Source organism: Gopherus flavomarginatus, chromosome 2 (genome assembly GCF_025201925.1).
Source record: "Gopherus flavomarginatus isolate rGopFla2 chromosome 2, rGopFla2.mat.asm, whole genome shotgun sequence".
NCBI classification, from domain to species: Eukaryota; Metazoa; Chordata; order Testudines; family Testudinidae; genus Gopherus; species Gopherus flavomarginatus.
This window is the reverse complement of record NC_066618.1, coordinates 267,626,234-267,646,957: the sequence shown is the minus strand read 5'-3', so window position 1 is coordinate 267,646,957 and position 20,724 is coordinate 267,626,234. Positions and strand designations below refer to the sequence as shown.

Below are 20,724 nucleotides of genomic sequence, written 5' to 3'. Positions count from 1 at the left end.
CTCCATCAAGATCTGCTTCAGGCGACTGTCCCGCTCCTTCTTCGTTCGGGGCTTGAACGCCTTGTAGATCCGGCACTTGTCCGCAAGGTGGGACTCGCCTAGGCACCTCAGGCAGGAGTTGTGCGGATCTCCTGTGGGCATCGGTTGATGACAGGCCGCACAAGGCTTAAACCCGGGTGAACCGGGCATGGGCCCCGGTACCATGGGGAGGAAAATGGGGCAAACTCCCGATCCTCTATATAACTATTTACAAACTACACTTAACTAACTTTATAACTACAACTATTACTATAATTACAGAACTATATATACTATACTGTAGAAGAGTGAAACGCTAGGGAAGTGGAGAACGGCTAGCCGTGCTCCACAGTTCCAACGACCGACACGGGCGGTAAGAAGGAACTGAGGAGCGGGCGGGCCAGCAGGGGTATATATCAGGTGCCATGCCGGCGCCACTCCAGGGGGCGACCTGCTGGCCCACCGAGTGTTGCTAGGGTAAAAAGTCTCCGACGAATGTGCATGCAGCGCGCGCACACCTAATTGGAATGGATATGAGCAAGCACTCGAAGAAGAAACTGTGGCTACAGTAATATTTTTAAAGCAAGTTTTGCCTTATAAACAACTTTGAAAGACTTACCCAGATAGATGTATGGAGATGTGCCTATATCTCATAGAACTGGAAGGGACCCTTAAAGGTCACTGAGTCTAGTCCCCTGCCTTCACTAGTAGGATCAACTACTGATTTTTGCCCCAGATCCCTAAGTGGCCCCCTCAAGGATTGAATTCACAACCCTGAGTTTAGCAGGCCAATGCTCAAATCACTGAGTTATCCCTCCTCCCCTCCCCTTCACTTTCAGCTGCAGCCCCAACTACCTGTGACTGATGCCCTGAGGCATAGGGCTAAAGCCCAGAGGCAGTACAATATTTATTTGCTGCTTTTTTCTCTCCACTGCTGCCTGATTATTTCCTGTTCCACATGCTGTCCAGTTGTCCAATAAGCCTAACTCTGGTGTTCATATCTTTGAGGTTCTACTGTAGTCTTAGAGCAGGAGGAGTTACTTGTCAGAAAAGTAATGGGAGAAAGACAATTGAGATTTGATAACTGATAATTCAAATTCATAAAAAGTGAAGATGCTCCCAATTGGTTCACAGAGTATAACCCAATTTTTCCAGTCTGATTCTAAAAATTTTGATTTTTTTCCTCCCTCTATTCCTTAAAGGGGATACAAACTAATTTTGTGCAAGTCAATTCAAAGAGTTAGATTTTGTTCACGAAATTATTGGCAGTCTTGCTGAAGAAACCTGGGAGATACCCATCTTAGTTGTATTGGCCGATAATCAAACTCGCTAATCAAGTTGATTCTAAAGTCTTAAAAAAAAAACAACCCACTACCACTTAATGCATTAGCTGGAAAAGCTATTCCCCTGCTTGTTCCAAAATTCAAACAGTTTCATACAAACAGAATCAGCTCAGATGATGCCAGCAATCTGTAATATGTCATTCACAGAAAGTAAGCAAGCTATTTCACGGGTAGCACCGTATATGCCTAATTTTTTTTTTTTAGTTATGACAGGAATAGGGCTCTCTTTTATATATACACACACTTTATTGGCTTATTTTTGTCCAAAGTATACTTTTTTGGTTGTTTTTGTCCAAAAGCTCATTAACTTAATTGCTTCTTTACATAATATTCTCTCCCACAACTTTAGTCCATGGAGTATTCTCATTCATTTTCCCTTCAGAGACACTGGTGGAAAAGGGGTGGCCCACACTCAGGCCCCATTGACTGTCTATTATCATTCAGTCTGACCGCAATATCAGAAGTGTTTGAGCAGATGAAAGAAAACAGCCCCTGTATACTGATGATTTGGCTCATCTGATTCTAAGACTTCTATTGACAGGGCTTTATTCTAATACAGAATTTTTCTACTATGTTGAGATAAATGGACAAAAAAAATAATTTAACCTCAAACTCTACCTCAAAGAGGATTTTGCACATTTTCTGCCAAAAGAGGAATTCATGAGGTGTTCAGTACGGTGCTCGATTTTTACCTGATCTTTACTCAGCTGCTCAATTTGACATTTCTTTAAAACACAATAAAAAGTGGAAAATTTTGGAAGGCAGCAAAATTGAAGAGACTACGAAGTTCATCAGGACTAAGAAGAAGTACTGTCATTTCCGATCACTAATAGACAGGAAATGTACCTTCAGATCCCTAAATAGGGATTACAAATGGCTTAACAAACAGACCTGGGTAACTTCTCACAAGAAGAACGAAGTGAAGTTGGCAGAACATAAACATTCACAAAACTTACTCTACATCAGTGCTCCTGTCCATCTTTTTTCGATACTGTATGTTAAATAGCATGGACCCCAGTCAGAACATACAAAGCCGGTACAACAATAAGCCTTGTTGTCCAGGTCAGGTACTTTGCTTCATTTTTTTTGATTTCTCAACTATTATTCAGGGACCAAGTTAATTATATTTTGCTGTGCCTCCAGACATGGGGTAGCTCTGTGCCCAATTCTGTACAGTTTGGAATTCGATTATTTCAATATCTGTGGCAGCCCTTTGCACCAGTATGCCTGTGCACTATTTCACCAAACATTGTAGGAGGAAACGTGCTCACAAAACACCAAGCAGGATCAGGTTGTAACTGCACCTTACAAATAGTGGGGGAAAAGGGGAAGGCACATAGGGGGAGCATGCGAGCAATAAAAAAAAAAACAAAACATCTAGTGCTTCACACAAAAGCCACTGAAGTTGCAGTCTGCGTTCAGAGGAGTGCAGGGATTATTCTCCTGGTGCACATCTCTCCATGGGGAAGGGAAGAACAGGGAGGAGGTGAACTATGGCTCTATAATTCAGGCCAACCTCAAGCAAGAAGATCAGGCTATACCAGGTGCAATCTGCACTGTTGCCCATTTTTTGTTGCCCATATTACACCACAAAAAATTTCTGGTGTAATATTGCTCTCCACTACCCCTAAAGCAGGCTAGTGGCTAAATGCTACAATTTAGCTTTTAATAAGTACAACATTACAAAATATAGTATAGTTTGTATAGTACAACATTACAATCATATGCTCCCCCTTCTCTTATGTTGTATCGGAGGAGATTTTGGAACATCACATATCTTTTTTTTTTGTAAGTTTGTTTTGTTTTATATATCTGTATCATGCAAAATGCAAAGCGCTATTTTTAAGACATATTTCTAGACCGCATTGTAGTTCTCCTGTAAACATTTTGACAGTGACAAGAATTAAAGTAAGCCCTCTGCAGGAGAAGGAAATCAGACATGCATTTTGTGATTATGAGAGACTTGGACTAAAGTTATTTTCTTTGTCCTGGAACATTTCACAGTTTAGGAAAGCTACCTGCAGTATTCCTCAAATGAACTTAAATAAAATACCTATATTAAAGTAAACACACACATAGAGTCTGGGAGATACGAATCAGAACTTTCACCCTGATAATTAGAAACTAATAACTTTTAGTTTTATAAATTGTATTTTCACAGAAGTAACAAGATTCATGTTTAAACATTAATCTTAGATATATTTTCACCTACCACACATATTAGCAAGAAGTCATAGTACACTTAAAATTATTTCTTGATTTACAGCCAGACTCAGTCTTTGAAGCACAACTTCTCTAGTGCTTCGGCTATTCCTTAAAAAACACAACTCTGGTAGCTAAAAAATATACAAATACCCTCAGAGCTGGCACTACAGCTCCAGTTCCAAAGCAACATATAAGATCTTTTGTATAGTACAAGATGTGCATTTCATTGCACATTCCTTGCTTCTAGTTAATCCTCCAGCACAGAAAATGCTGCTTTGTGCAAACTATAAGGTTATCTTTGCTTGGCCTTTACACTACCTTGTTGGGCATTTTTGTGAATACACTACAGTAGAACCTCAGAGTCATGAACTGACCAGTCAACCATACACTTCATTTGGAACTGGAAGTACACAATCAAGCAGCAGCAGAGACCAAAAAAAACCAACCAACCAAAAACCCAAAATATAGTTCTGTGTTAAACGTAAACTATTAAAAAGGGAAAGCAGCATTTTCTTCTGCATAGTAAAGTTTCAAGGCTGTATTAAGTCAATGTTCAGTTGTAAACTTTTAAAAGAACAGTCAATGTTTTGTTCAGAGTTATGAACATTACAGAGTTACAAACAAGCTCCATTCCTGAGGTGTTCGTAAGTCAGGTTCTGCTGTATCAACTAACGGTATGATTTTATGTTTCTGTTTCAGAACATCTCAATATAATTTGTGAACAGAGAAAAGCTAGCACCCTATACCAGTAGGGAAAGAACTTCCGGCTCGTGCAAACTGCAGCATTTAAGTTTTTAAATGTATCTCTCCATCAACCAAACCTATGCTGTGTTGAAAGCACACCATAGCTTCTAGAACAGGGGTCGGCAACCCTTCAGAAGTGGTGTGACGACTCATCATTTATTCACTCTAATTTAAGGTTTCGCATGCTGTCATAATATAATTCCCAATTCTGAACCTTAGTGTCCAAAATATGGGTACTAGCATGAATTCCCCTAAGCCTAATTACCAGCTTAGATCCTGTAGTGCTGCCACCAATCAGGACTTAGAGTAGAGTGCCTGATAAACTCTGGTCTCCCCTAAACCTTCCCTGGGGACCCCAAGACCCAAATTCCTTGAGTCTCACAACAAAAGGGAATAAACCATTTCCCTTCCCCCCTCCTTTCTTCCTCCCAGCTCCTTTCCGCAGTGGGTACACTAGGAGATCACCGTGATTCAAACTCCTTGAATCACCACACAGAGAGGAATGATACCTTCCTCACTCCTCTTTTCCCTTCACCCAGAGGCAATCCAGATTCAAACTCCGTGAATCTAAAACAAAGAGGAAATTCACTTTTCCCTTCTCCCCACCAATTCCCTGGTGTACACAGACTGAGTTCCTTTGAGCCTTAACTAGAAAAAAAAATCTGACAGGTCTTAAAGCAAAGCTTTTAATAAAAAGAAAGAAAAAAGGTAAAAGTTTATCTTTGCAATTTAGATAGTAAAAAGTTACAGGGTCTGTCAGCTTATAGAAACTAGAAAGAAGCCTCCCCTCCCAGCAAAATACAATTTAAAATACTTCCAGCAAACTACACATTTGCAAATAAAGGAAAACAAATAAAAAGACTACACCGCCTTTCTACCTTTGTACTCACAAAATTGGAATAGAAGATTAGAGAGCCTGTAGGTACTTGTGGTCACTCTCAGAGCCCAGATAGAACAAACAAAACCCAAAAAACACAAACAAAGGCTTCCCTCCACTGAGACTTGAAAGTATCTTGTCTCCTGATTGGCCCCCTGGTCATGTGTTTGGTTCCCTGTTTGTTAACCCTTTACAGGTAAAAGAGACATTAACCCTTAACTATCCGTTTATGACACATGCCAGTAATACATTTTAATATTTTTAGAAGGTCTCTTTCTATAAGTCTATAATATATAACCAAACTATTGCTGTATGTAAAGTAAATAAGGTTTTAAAAATGTTTAAGAAGCTTCATTTAAAACTAAATTAAAATGCAGAGCCCCCCGGACCGGTGGCCAGGTCCCGGGCAGTGTGAGTGTCACTGAAAATCACCTTGCGTGACACCTTCGGCACCCGTGCCAGAGATTGCCTACTCCTGTTCTAGATGTAGTACAGCAAATACTACAAAAAGAACAGTTACTTACCCCACAGTAACTGTTTCTTTGAAGTACGTTGCCCACATGGATTCCACTTCTGGTGTGTGAGATCAGATTCTTTTGGCCAGCAGTGTATATCAACGGCACAGGCACGGCCCCGATGTTTTCACACCCTCAACCATCCCTTAGTTACTTCATCAATACAAAATCCAGAGGCTAGAGCACTCTGTAGATGTGGGGTCATGGAATCTGTGCTAACAGCACATCTTGAAGAACCATAGTTACCATCTCTTAAAGCAGGCAGAAAAGGTTCGTAGAGTGTCCCATCCCCAAGAGGCATGGCAATTTGCAAGAGGGACAAGTTTTAAATCCCAAGATTTAGTGTCACCCAATTCCAGGGTTAATACATAACCTAACCTAGATAGATAGATGAGGTAGATATTATATCTATATCTAATCTCTATCTATATCTATCTCCCCCTCCCGTCTCTCTCCTCCCCCCCCACAATATATATCTTTTGCCAACAGGCAAACTATAAACTAACTCCTCAACCTAATGAACAATAAGATAGCCTAACAACTAATTGTGCAGTGAACCAAGTAAGCAGACACTGCTGGGATTCTATTTGGTTCCACAGTAGACAAGAAGGAACTGAGGAACAGCTGGGCCTGTTCCACCACTTATGGTTTCGGGTGGAGGGATGGGGTTGCAAGAGTATCACGGGTTGGGGTGGCCCCAACACACACCCCCTGGCCAAAAGAATTTAATCTGTATGTACTGGTTGCATGTGCACCAGAAGTGGAATCCATACAGACTGTCACGCGAAGAATTGATTATTCAGCACTGAAACTACTATAAATGTCTTTTTACATCAAATGTGCAGATGGCCTAATCAACACTGTAACCTCAAGATAACGGTTGCTAAGATGTGCATATCTGTCACTAAGGAACTGTACAGAGATAGGTAACTATGTCAAGCAAGTTGGCTATCTACTCTTAGATAGCAACGATTATTCATCTTCCTCATTTTTGGGTGGGACACAAATTCTGTGCCTTATCAATCATCTGAGGCTCTGAGCTGTCTGGTTCTCATTTTTTATTTAAGAGAAACTAAAATGTTATTCAGTAACAAAATGTTAGAGGATTTGCAACAGCTGTGGCTTCACATTGGATTTGCTTTATCTAAACATTTCCCAGAAAAATGCCATTATCAAAAATAGCCTGCACAATGACACAATTGTAACACCAATACATAACCATGAAGACGGATACACTTCACACAAGCAATTTTATTACTAAAACACACTTATGTTTCAGCTGTTCATTTGTCTGTTTTAAACAGCAGTTCTGATTTTTTTTGGCCATTATTTCCATACCTGCCCATCACTATCCTTGATAACCATTAGTACAGGAGTGTCTAGCCCCAGCATAGTTCGATACAATGTCTTCAAGCTCATGCCATGCTTTGCAGTGCCGTAGACAAGAGTCCATGGATACCCAATAGTTCGCGGAGGAAGGTGCTTTGTGAGCTGTTAACAAAACAACAAAGATTCTCTTATGCATTTAGTAACGACATTTTTTTTAATAAGCTCTTCAGAACAAGGTCCCTGTTATTTATTTGATATACTTAACCTGTTACATGATGTTTAGGATACTTACAGAACACAAACAATATTGTTCTATCAACAGTTTTATTTGACAATCATACCTTTTCAATTTGGTCTGACTGCAACAATTCACTAGGATCGCTAAGATTTGGCCGAAATGCTTCAGGCTCCAGGTCTGTTTTGATATTTGTGGCCTGCTTTGGATTTATGTCTTCCCTTGTTATCTGCAAGGCAAGAGGAAATAAATAAGCACTCCAGAAGGTATGCTAAGCATTCACAATTCTCTTACAGAGGAAGTATCATCTTCACTGCATTTAGGATTGTACTTAATTATTGGAATTTTGAATTACGTTTGTTATATTAGGCATTTGACGTGGAGATCCCTGATTCTTGTGGTAAACCTATCAATATTAAATATTACAGTGAAATTATTGCTTGCACATGTACTCTAATATTTAGAAGGTTCTTCACACACCTTCATGTTCGGCGTTGAATATGGACTTTTAGCATTGACTACAATTAAAAGCCAATGTACATGATCTCAACCACTGTGCAAAATGTACTGTTTTTCTAATAGTAATAAAAAGGTATTTGAGTTATATACATTTTAAATGCAGAACGTTTATTTCAAGTGCTTTATGCTCATCGCTCAAAAGCCAGAGATTTTAATCAATACCCAAAGAAAATAAATTTTAAAGCAGTTATGATGTGAAACTTTTCAAGCTTCTAATACACATTTAGAATATTTGAAAGCAGGCTTTGTAAGTGGGTATTAGTTGCTTAAAGAATTTGACTGGGACTCAGGAGCCGTGGGTTCTATTCCCAGCTCTGCCAGTGACCTACTTGGTGACCTTGGGCAAGTCACTGCCCTTCTGTGCCTCGCTTTCCCCATCTGTAAAGTGTGACTAATGATATTGACCTCTTTTGTAAAGTGGTTTGAGCTCTACTGATGAAAAGTGCTAAACAACAGCTAGGGGTCATTTTTATCCTAAGAGCCCGACACAAAGCTCCCTGAAGTCATGGGAAAGAACCTTACGGACTTCATTGGATTTTTGATTGGCCCCTATGCATCCATCAGAAAACACTTGAAGTCAACATTTGCCAAAATATGGTTTAGCACATACATCTCCTATTCTAAATACAGGGAAAAAACTTCAGTGTTTCAGATACCGATTTGTGGCAGCTATTTCCAAATGCTAAGTTTTTAGATGGTGAACAGTTTTGACACAAAAAGACAACTTTCCAATTTTTCAGATTCTATGTGAAACACTTTTTCAACCAGTAAAAATCCAGAAGTTAAATAAATTCTAATAATCCATAAAACAGCTAAGAAAAATCAAATGTACTGCCTATCACAGGATACTTTTTATATGTTTAAAAATAATCTTATAAAATATGAAGGTAAGGAATATTTGTATCATAGTAACTTGATTACAATATTAACATTAATCCTTAAAATTGAGAAAATTTGTTTTATTTAGTCATTTTGAGGAGAGCACCAAAGAAGGCTCAAGCTTTTCCATAACTTAGCATTTATCTCAGACTAAAAGCATCTGTTAGCATATAATTTCACAAAGCATCATCCAAGTATATATATTCAATATTATCTTCCAATTACAAATATTAAGCACTACTTATACAGCATATGCCATTTGGTCTCTTCAGTGCCAAATTTCACACTGTCAAGGGCACGTTTGAGTACAGGTTCTACAAAACATAACTGCTGTTCAAGAGCACCATAAAATGTTTATACTCTATTTGGTTCTTTAATTTTTATTACACTACCACATGCAAAACATATGCTGTCTGTGTTGTTGATTTTATACAATTACCACCACTCATAAGGCATTTGTAAACAAGTTAACTTTCTTGTCAGAATCTAAAGCTCCTAGACACATACTACAGAAAGTATTATAACATTATCACTGTCAACTAATATTTTGACAGTGTAACAGATCAATAAGACAGAACTTTGACTACCAAATTAAGCAGAGGCAGCAAACCCATGAAAGCATTTTTCTCTGTATAGCCTCTTGCAAAAGCTACTCAGAAACAAAATGAAAATCCAAACTTTCAACCATTTCATTAGCTAAATACTTAGAAACACATATTAAATTAAGATTATTTCATGTTTTCAAAAAAGTTCTTAGATATGCTTTCATTAGTAAACTCGGCATAATGTACACATCAATTCCAAAGCGTGCATATGCCAAAGTAAATAGAGAAATACCTAAAGAGAATGCAAGAGTCAACTCAAGATTAATATCCGATAAATCTACAGAATTAGTTCTGAACTGCTGTTTTAGGGATTGGGAATTCTAATTCCAGCTCCACTAAAGGGCAAAACACTTATCTACCTTATATGGAAGTTGTGAGGCTTAATATTTGCAAAAAAGTTTGAAATACTTGTAGGATCTTTTTATATAAGAATTTAAGACTTCAAAATATACATACAGCTGAGTAAGTCCTTATTTAATTTTGTAAACACAGCCTCTTTTGCATTCTTTTTAGGAAAGCTTCTACCCAACTGAAACTACCACATCAGAACAGAAATTAAAACACAGGTCCTCATCACCCTTGAAACCATGTAGTAATGAGAACAAAGTTTCAAAGATGACAGAAAATTCCTCTGATTTTAAACTCTGAAATAATCATTTTGTCACAAAGCTACAGCACTCTCTTTTATCAGTGTATGAACACATATCCAAGAGAAAGGAATTTTCTGCAGGTTCTTCTAGTGTTGTAGCCAAGACAAACCCACCGAATATGGGACTTGCCCTGATCAAGGCCACTACAGAGAAAGATGTTTTAGTCTCTGGAGAAGGGATTTAACTACGAAGAGGGCACCTTGAGGCGTCTGCAGAGCGTGCGCAGTTCTTCACTATTTAGAGCATCGATCCTGCGGTGATACTCAGCCACTGACACTACCTGAATATGGAGACAGGAAGAAAATAATTCCACTGATAGTTGGGGGGAAAAAAAGGGAGGGGGGGTAAGAAAGAAAAATGGAGAAGTGTAATGGGGGGAAGGATTTGCAATGACAACAAAAGAAAAAAATAAAATGTTACAGACATTTGCATCTGCAAGGACTTGATGTTCATGTAGGATGTTTTTGACTTATGATGAGTAAATACAATGAAGATAGAATTTCATACACAAATGGCACCAAAGATCTGGCACATCTCAATGTCCTAATGTATGACTACAAAGGAAATCTGATACAACAGTCCATAAAATTATGCTGCTAAAATAACAAACAAATGTGCACAAGAAAACTTACTGCACAATGTGATAATGGTTTAAGCCCCTTATGGTATGTCACAACTACAGGTAAGCACTTAGTTTGTCTTTTAGAACAGTAAAGCATAAGTTACTATTCAAAAAACTATAGTTTAAGTCAACCTTGTCCTAAGGAGAGGTTTAAAGCTGAAAAACTGAAGTCTAAATAGTACTAATTATTCCTTCACAAAAATCCTGGGGATGTAGAGCTAGAAAAGATTACTATCAAACAATTTTTAATTCTAATTGATAGGCAAGTAACTGTTAAGTTAAAGAATGCCAAGATGTTATATTACCTCTTAAGCCTTTTCCTCAGACACTGTGCATTTATTATACTCCATTCAGTACTTTCATTTTTTTCTTTTGATTCACTGCTTTCTTCCTTGTCATGCATACAGCACTGCTTCTTTTCCTACTGCATGTAACTTCATCTACCCTTTAAACTATACTTCATCATTCCTGTGAAGGTTTTGTCATGGTCCAAATGTCAACTATACTATACTTGCATTAAAGACCACCTTCCATTCCATTTGTAGCTCACATGCCGACAGATCACCTCTCCTTTAGTTCCCTATATCAAGCTATTCTGAGAAATATTTAACATACAATCTAGAAACTTAAAAAAAAAAAAAAAAAAAAAAAAAGTATTATAAGTAAAAAGGCAGAAACCATCACCAACATTTTCCCTCTTGTATACCAGAGGTCAGGTACTTAATATATGGCCTGATTTTCAGAAGTGTTGAGTAGCTATAATTCCCAGTGACTTCTATAGAACTGAATGGTACTCAGAACTTGTGAAAAAAACAAATCAGGCAGTTTATTCAGGTACCTAGCTTAAACCACCCAAGCTGAAAAATGTTGGTCTCCATATTTGAACATTCGTGCTAAGAAATACCTTGTGCAAATATAACAACATATTATCTCTTTGCAAGCCAGAGTTCTAAATTTTATAAAATATTTCAAACACAAGACTTACTGAAGGTCTAGTGCAATGGTACCTTTGCCTTAAGAGACCTAGAGGTACTATAGTTATTTGTTCGCAAAAGCAAACAGAACGTAAAGAAACATATTACTGTGCATTGAAAGGAGTCCAGTATAAATGCAAATCAATTTGTAGTAACAGAAACACAATACTACAAGGATGCCTCAATCACAGAGAAATGATTGCACAGGATACATCACGTTGTTAACCCTACTTACTCTTGTTTTGTTATTTTATTTGTATTACTGCGAAGAGGGCAGTGAATACAAACACCCCAACACAAAATGTATTTTCCAAAGTGTCCTGAGTGTTGAAGATTTCTCTCCAAGCATAGGTGCCCTATGCTCCTGTCTGAGGCAAGTGGTTAGGGGAAAGGCTGTAAGGGTTTTGATGACAAAGTAGTATCAGCAGCCAATTGCTTGTTCAAGCAAATACAACTGTGTACATATTTTAGAAGAATCATATAGGGCTAAGGGGCCAGAATCTTTGACAGTAAGGATTTAAATTTAAATCTTTAGCTCATTGCAACTTGGAGGGTGGGAGAGTCCAAGATTAGGGTAGGAGGAGGAAATTGAGATTGTACTGACATTTCTTCTTCCAGCTATCAATCCAATTCTCTTGCTGAAACTCTCTCCTCTCTCCCCTTCTTTGAGCCTTTTACATTCCCACATTTATATCTCCTCTTCCTCACTTCATTTTTTGTTAGTGTCTCCACAGCTTAGATTTCAACCTTTAATCCCCCTCCTTTTAGCATTTCCTTTTTTCTGGAGAGTGCATGAAACCTCCTTCTCACACCCTAACCTCAAAATCACAACAAAAGCAGCAAAGAATCCTGTGGCACCTTATAGACTAACAGACGTTTTGGAGCATGAGCTTTCGTAGGTGAATAACCACTTTGTCAGATGCACGCATGTCAGATGTATTCATCAGATGTATTCACCCACGAAAGCTCATACTCCAAAACGTCTGTTAGTCTATAAGGTGCCACAGGATTCTTTGCTGCTTTTACAGATCCAGACTAACACGGCTACCCCCGATACTTAAAATCACAACAGTTATCCAGTTAAAGGGGGTTTGATACTGTGTAAGCATGGAGAAGCAAAACCAAAAAAAGACAGAGCCCAAATAAGATCATAACTTTGAGCAATAATTCAGAAACAATATGGGTGAGACTGCCCCTCCTCCTTTAAAAAGAAGGGGAGAGAGATTGCAAATGCTGTTATGAACCTAGTTCCAAAGCTAAGCATCAAAGCACACAGTACTAATGTCCCCAATTCCTCTTGAGGGCAGGCCACAGAAGGATCCAGAATTTTTTTTTTGGGGGGGGGGGGGTTTGAAAAGAAAAAAAAACCTTACTGAACTGGATAGAAAGAATGCTAGTTTCCATCATCACTAGTTCAAAAGAAGAAAATATGCAAAAAGTACACAGCCATGGCACAGTGTTAATTCATGCATTTGGGGCTGTGCCTAACAAACATAACACCCCACACTAAAGAAGTGTGCATAAATACGATTTTTGCAACCCTTGCTTTTTTAGAGGCCTAGTAGTGGAGACGAAAAAAGGCCCTAAGTTTGAATTTGAAACTAAGAAAGGATGTTATTGAATTCTAGGCCAGTAAAGCTAGTTATTCATTACTTGTATTGTGACAGCATCTAAAGGCCTTAGCCCCATTGTGCTAATAAGCACTGTATGAATACAACTAAGATTTGGTTCCCGCCCTGAAGAGTTCAAGCAGAAGACTTCAGAGAACAGGCGGATACAACAAACAGATGGAAGGAGCACAATGTAAGGCAAATGGCAAGGTGTTCAATTTATATTTTTCAAACTGATATTTATAAAATGTCAGAATGTTCAGTTAGGCCAGGCTACCCTCAGAAAGCTTTGCTTTACCGGCTAAGTGCTCATAGCATGGCTGCACTTCATGCTGGCAAAAGGGCAATTCTGCCAATATAGCTAATTCCAGCTTCCCTGCCCACCAGCCCCAAGAGAAATAGTTTAGACCATTCTTTCTGAAGTGGTGTGCCGAGTCTTCAGTTATTCACTCTAATTTAAGGTTCCGTGTGCCAGTCATACATTTTAATGTTTTTAGATGGTCTCTTTCTATAAGACTATAATATATAACTAAACTATTGTTGTATGTAAAGTAAATAAGGTTTTAAAAATGTTTAAGAAGCTTCATTTAAAATTAAATTAAAATGCAGAGCCCTCTGAACCGGTGGCTAGGACCCGGGCAGTGTGAGTGCCACTGAAAATCAGCTCGCGTGCCACAGGTTGCCTACCCCTGGTTTATACCAACAAAAACACAGGTTTTGCCAGAATAGCTGTGTCTAAACTAGAGTCTTTTGCTGGCACAACGTCAGTCACAAATAACATCGCTGACCAATACAGCTATGCCTGCAAGAGTCTGCAGGCTTAGACAAACTGTAAGAAGAGGGTTTTTTTGTTTTTAAATGGAAATGTTAAGGTATATTTGGCAAAAAGATACAAACAGTTGTCTAAATGGGATATTTTTCCTCTTGATAAAATGCACCTAAAAGCTAGCAGTAGGTATTGCTGTATTCCCACGAAGTGGACACAAAACTGGAACATATATCTTCCTTACTTAATTGGAAGGCACTCCAGAACTAGACTGTTCTTTTAAAAAATAAATCTGCCAATTTAATTACATTGCTCTTTCAATAGCATCACCCAGTGTACAAGTTAACGGGTCAAAAAAACAGAAGCTTTTGTATCCTCTGCACATGGTGATAGTGAGAGTAAGATAAAAGCAACCTGTGACGGTTACATATTGAGGGGACCATTGAAAGAATTAGGATGAACAATTTGCTCTAGACCACAGTGAAGTCATACATACCTGATGTAAACAGTGTGCCTTTTTACTGGATGATATAAAACACTTTTTTCTTGCACAGCCAGCTCCAACACAATCAGATCCACTTTTAGTTCTATAATGTTTGGTTAAAAATTATCAAGCTTAAATTATATGTTTGCATATCTGGAACTTTTCCCAATCAATTTGTTCATCTCATTTAAACTCTCATTAGAAACCGAATAATATCTTAAGACATTTCTAGAGGCCTACAAAGAAAATAAAGGGACTATTCATGAACTGAACACTGTTGTGAAAGGTTATTTACATCGTTTGCAGTGACGCAAATCTGAACAGTGCCTTTTCTGTGAGAGTTATTTTCAGTTTTCCCCTGAATATGTATTCCACTACAGGCCCAATATTCATGAAACTTCTGATTCCAAAGGGAGCTTGCTGGGGAAATTAGTCTTTCCGCACGATAAATAAATTAATATTGTTTTATATATAATTAGGGCTGTCAAGCAATTAAAAATTAATCACAATTAATCATGCAATTAATCACTGTTAAACAATAATAGAATACCATTTATTTAAATATTTTTGGATAGTTTCTACATTTTCAAATATACTGATTTCAGTTATAACAGAATACAAAGTGTACAGTGCTCACTTTATATTTATTTTTTATTACAAGTATTTGCACTGTATAAAAAACAAAAGACAGTTACCTTTTCCATAAGTGGTGTTCTTCAAGATGCATTGCTCATGTCTATTCCACAATAGGCATGCATGCTCGCCACGTGCACCAGTGCTGGAAGTTTTTCCGCTAGCAGCGCCGTAGGGGAGTACCCTAGTGACCCCTGGAATGGCGCCTCCATAGTGCGGTATAAGGGGCGCTGCGCACTCCCCCTACCCTCAATTCCTTCTTGCCAGACAACTCCGAAAGAGAGGAAGGAGGGCGGGATGTGGAATAGACATGAGCAACACATCTCGAAGAACATCAGTTATGGAAAAGGTAACTGTTTTTTTCTTCTTCAAGTGATTGCTCATTTGTATTCCACAATTGGGGATTCCAAGCTATATCTGTTGGAGGTGGGAAGGAGTTCATAAACTCTTGGGACGGAGAACGGCCCTGCCGAACCCAGTGTCCTCTCTGGTCTGGGGGATGATCATATAATACAAGGTGAACATGTGAACCGAAGACCACGTGACAGCCTTACAAATGTCCTGAATGATACATGGGCCAAAAAGGCAGCCGATGAGCCTGTGCCCTAGTCGAGTGCACCTTCACAACTGGTGGCAGAGGGATTCCCGCCAGGTCATAACAGGTACAGATGCACGAGGTGATACAGTTGGAGAGCTGTTGAGTGGAGATTGGACAACCTTTCATGCGCTCAGCCAAGGCGATGAACAGTTGCGAGGACTTTCTCAATGGCTTAGTCTGCTCCAGGTAAAAAGCCAGAGCCCATCTCACATCCAGTGTGTGGAGGTGGTGCTCCTCACTGGACGCATGAGGCTTGGGGCACAGGACTGGCAGAAAAATGTCCTGACCCATGTTATAGGCGGAGACCACCTTCGGGAGGAACAATGGGCGTGGGCGGAGCTGGACCTTATCTTTATGAAGCACTGTGTACGGGGGCTCGGAGGTCAGGGCTCTGAGTTCCGAAACCAGCCTAGCCGATGTGATCGCAACCACGAAAGCCACCTTCCACGAGAGGTGTGATCAGGAGCACGTTGCTAGCAGCTAAAATGGAGGAGACAGGCCAACACCAGGTTTAGGTCCCACTGTGGGACTAGGGGCCTAATATACAGGAAGAGACGATCCAACTCCTTAAGGAATAGCATGGGAGAATACTGTGTGGCCCTACACTGGCGGATGGAAGGCCAATATGGCTGCCAGGTGCACTTGGACTGACGAGGGTGCCAGGCCCTGAGCTCCAGGTGAAGGAGGTAGTCCAGAATATGACATCACCCCGCTCGTCTGCCCATTTGGAAAAACGAGATCACTCTGCCAAGTAGGCGTGGTGTGTGGAGGGCCGCCTGCTTTCTAGGAGGATGCACTGATCCCATTCCAAGCACGTCATTTCCTCCCTATCTAACCTATGAGCAGCCACTCCCTGAGATGGAGTGCCGCTAGACTAGGGTGGAGGAGGTGGCCCTGGTCCTGTGAGTTCAGGTCTAGGCAGGACGGCAACGGCCACAGCAGGACGACCGCCAGGCCCATAAGGGTCCCGTACCAATGCTGCCTGGGCCATGCCGGGGCAATCAGAAGGACCTGGGCCTGCTCTGTCTTTATCTTTTCCAGGACCTTGTCAATCAGCAGGAATGGTGGAAAGGCACAGACAAACCGGCCTGACCATGACAAGAGGAAGGCATCGAAGATCTCCCCACCCCCCAACCCCTACTAGAGCAGAACCAGAGACAGTGACGGTTCTGCCGAGTTGCGAACACGTCTACCTGGGGAGTTCCTAACACTTGGAAAAGTCCATGCACCACTTCTGGATGGAGAGACCACTCATGCTGAGAGATGAGAAAGTTACTCACCTTGCAGTAACTGAAGTTGTTCGAGATGTATCCCTGTGGGTGCTCTATTGCAGGTGATGGTGCATCCTGGCACCGTTGATTGGAGATTTTCGATAGCAGTGCCTGGTCGAGACACATGCACTCAGTTGGTATCTCTCGTCTCGCTGGAAGCTTCCTGAGTGCGTGCGTCCCGCACCCTCCTCAGTTTCTTCTCTACTGTGGAGAAATCATACTAATAATCCAAAGTAGAGGGGAGGAGAGCAGGGAGTGGAGCACCCACAGGGACACACATCTCAAAGAACTTCAGTTACTGCAAGGTGAGTAACTTTCTCTTCTTCGAGTGCTGTCCCTGTGGGTGCTCCACTGTAGGTGAATGTGAAGCAGTACCCATTATGGTTGGTGGGATTTTGGAGTTGTGTGAGGAACAAAGGTTTAAAGTACCATACGGCCGTCTACAGTGTCTGCCGTGGTATCCCATGTGATAGCATAATGTTTTGCAAATGTGTGGTCAAATGTCCACATGGCCACCTTGCATATGTCTGTAACAGGTACGCTGTGGAGAAAGGCAATGGATGTTGACATTGCTCTAGTAAAATGAGTCCTAACACCCTCTGGTGGTTGAACGTTCTGGGTCTGATAGTAGGATCTGATGCAGGTGGAGATCCACTTGGAGAGTCTTTGCTTAGAGATAGTGTCACCCTTTGATCTCTTGGTAGTAGAAACAAAAACCTAGGGGATTCACAAAATGGTTTAGTTCTGTCAAGATAGGATGCACGAGCCTGTCGGAAGTCGAGGGTATGTGATGCAACTTCCTGTGGAGTCATGTGAGGGTTGGGATGGAATACAGGTAAGTGTATTGACTGGTTAAGGTGGAAGGTAGACACCACCTTGGGGAGGAATTTGGAGCAGGTTTGTATGGTAAGCTTGTGTTGAGAGAAAATGGTACAAGGAGGGTAGGCCATCAGGGTGCTTATTTCACCAACCCTTCTTGTTGACATTATGGTAACCAAGAAAGCCACTTTCCTGGACATGTGAAGCAGGGATGAGGTGGCCAGGGGCTCGAAAAGGGGTTTCATAAGAGTGCAGAGAACTAGGTTGAGACTCCAGGAGGCTATTAGTGAATGAATCTCAGGGTAGAGACTTTGCAGGCCTGTGAGGAAGCGTTTCATGGTGGGGTGAGTGAAAGTGAATAGCCGTCCAAAGTGTCATGGAAGGTGGTAAGGGCTGCGAGGCGTACTCTGATAAAACTGAGTCAAAACGTGTCCTGTTATAGTTCGAAAAGATAGTCTAAGATGTCAGGGAGGGTTGCAGTCTGGGGTATTAGGCATCTGTGGGAGCACCAGATGGAGAAGCATTTCCACTTTTGCAGGTAAGTCTTAAGAGTGGAGTCCTTTCTACTGTGCAGGAGGACATGTTGGTCCTGTTCTGAGCAGGCTAAGTCATGGGATTGAAACCATGAAAGAACAACACCGTCAGATGGAGTTTCCAGAGCTGCAGATGAAGAAGCCAACCACAGTTCTGGGAGAAGAGACATGGTCTGTTGGGGAGAGTATGGGAAGGATGGATGGACATGCGTAGCAGGTAAGGATACCATGTCTGTTTGGGCCAAGCTGAGGCAATAAGTATGACCTGGGCCTTGTCCTCTGTGATGTTGTGTAGAACCCTGTGTATGAGTGGAATCAGTGGAAAAGCGTACATGAGGAAGTTGTTCCAAGGAATGAGGTGTGTTTCCGAGTCCTGCTCTGGAGCAAAATAGATGGCATTTGCAGTTTTGAGGAGTGGCAAACAGGTCTATCGACGGAGTGCCCCAGTGGGAGGAGAGCTGTTGGGATATCGAAGGACGTAATTCCCATTCGTGTTTCTTGGAGAAGTGTCTGCTGAGTGTGTCAGCAGTAGTGTTGTGACACGTGGGCAGGTAGAAAGCGGTGACTTTTATGTGATGATGTACGCACCAATTCCATAGTTTAATGGCCGTTGTGCATAGGGACTGAGATTGTGCTCCTCCCTGCCTGACAGCTTGGAGTTCTAGGAGATTAATGTGCAGACGTGTCTCTAATAGGAACCAGCGGCCCTGTGCCTTGTGGTCACTTAAGTGTGCTCTGCAATCTATTTGGGAAGCGACCATGGTTAGCATGAATACTGGGGAGTGTGGATGGAAGGGAACGTCCATGCATAGGTTCTCTGGTTTTTTGTCTACCAATGTAGGGAGGCCAAGACATTTGGTGGTGGAGTCAGTGTTGTGCAGAAACTATGTCTGCTGGGTTGGATGAATGTATATATGAAATAGGCAACTTGTAGGGTGAGGGCTGCGAACCAGTCCCCTTGTGCAGTGCGGGTATTATTGTGCCCAATATGACCATCTTGAATTTTTGTACCTGTACAAACTTGTTCAGTTGGCGTCACCAAATATAGGCCTCCACCTCCCGCCTTTCTTTTGGGAGTAGAATCCTTTTCCCCAATGTTGCGTCAGCACATGTTCGACTGCATCTGGGTGGAGAAGATGGGCCACCTCCACGCAGAGAAGGTGCTCGTGAGAGGGGTCCCTAAGATGGACAGGGAGGGAGAAAGGGTGGGCGGGGAAAATAGGAAAGGGATGGAGTAACCTGACTGAGCTATTTCCAGGACCCAGCGGTCCCGCGTGACCTGTTGCCAGACATGGTGGAAAGTCTGGAGGAGGTAGCCAAATGGGCAGATAGGCGGTGGAGTCAAGGGGTGGTTGCATATACTCCTGACCAGCACTTCAAAATTGTTTGTTACCCAATATGGGAAGTAGTTGGTTGCGCCTAGTTTTGCCTGCATCTAGGAGGTCTGTTGTGGTTTTTCCCAGTGTCAGACGGTCTGGAGTAGAGTCGGTGATATTGTTGTGCGCTGGGCCTTTGGTAAGGTTGATACCATTGTCTCCTGGTGAGGGATGGGTATGTGTCCAATGTGCGTAAAGTGGCTCTAGAGTCTTTCATAGTGTGAAATATTTCTTTTTTTTGTGGGGGGGGGGAGGGGCGGGGAAGAAGAAGTTCTCTTTGTCAAAGGGGAGACTCTCCACTTTGGACTACAAATCTTTGGGGATGCCGGATGCTGAGAGCCAAGAAGACCAGCACATCACCACTGCAGTGGTGTGGGCTGCTGGATCAGTTATGTCCATGGATGCTTGTACTGCCATGCTAGACACCAACTGATCTTCCACGAGGACTAACTGGAAGTCCACACTCCTGTCCTCCGGTATATGGGAGGCAAATCAAAGAGCCTGTTGTAGTTGTCATGGTCATAGCTTGCAAGGAGGGTAGAATAAATTTGCAATTCTAAATTGCAAAGTAGGAGAGTATAAACCTTGCAGTCCAGGAGGTCAAGACGTTTGAGGTCCTTGTCCTGCAGAGTGGCCCATTAGTGTGGCTGCTTTGTTCTGTGTGTTGCTGCATCAACCACAATAGAATTGGGTAGCGGGTGGGAAAATAAGAAATCAATGTCCCTCGCAGGCACGTAGTATTTATGTAGAGCTTTCTTGCATGTTGGTGGAATGGAGGCAGGGGTCTGCGAGAGAGTACCAGCTGGTTCTAGGAGAGCTTTCTCTATGGGTAGTGCTATCTTTGAAGGTGCAGAGGGTTCGAGGATTTTGAGAAGTCTATGGTGTGTCTCCTGGACTTCCTCCAAAGGGATGTCTTGGCTGAGTGCCATTCTCTTAAGAAGTTCGTGGAATTGCATAAAGTCATCCACGTTTTGTGGAGATGGAGGCATAAGGGCGACTCCTGCAGCTGATGGCGAGGCAAGAGCAAGTAAAACAGGGAAGGGAGTCATAGCTCATGTCTTCAGGAGGGGTTCAGGAACTCTAGATGTTGATAGAGCTGGGGATATAGGCATAGGACGG

At 41.4% G+C, this 20,724-nt stretch overlaps 1 protein-coding gene across 6 annotated transcripts in view; it reads right to left on the bottom strand.

Annotated features, from left to right (window-relative positions):
• Positions 1 to 20,724, bottom strand: part of OXR1 (oxidation resistance 1) — a 536,651-nt gene that overhangs the window by 9,556 nt on the left and 506,371 nt on the right. For 4 of the 6 annotated variants that reach the window (XM_050940739.1, XM_050940740.1, XM_050940743.1 and 1 more), the window contains 2 exons: positions 7,373 to 7,495; positions 7,041 to 7,193 (listed from right to left, as the gene is read on the bottom strand). In XM_050940739.1, coding sequence (XP_050796696.1) covers positions 7,041 to 7,193; positions 7,373 to 7,495 — 276 coding nt within the window. Of the gene's footprint in view, positions 1 to 7,040; positions 7,194 to 7,372; positions 7,496 to 10,118; positions 10,200 to 20,724 lie in introns of all 6 variants that reach the window. The other 2 variants (XM_050940738.1, XM_050940741.1) reach the window with 1 other exon arrangement.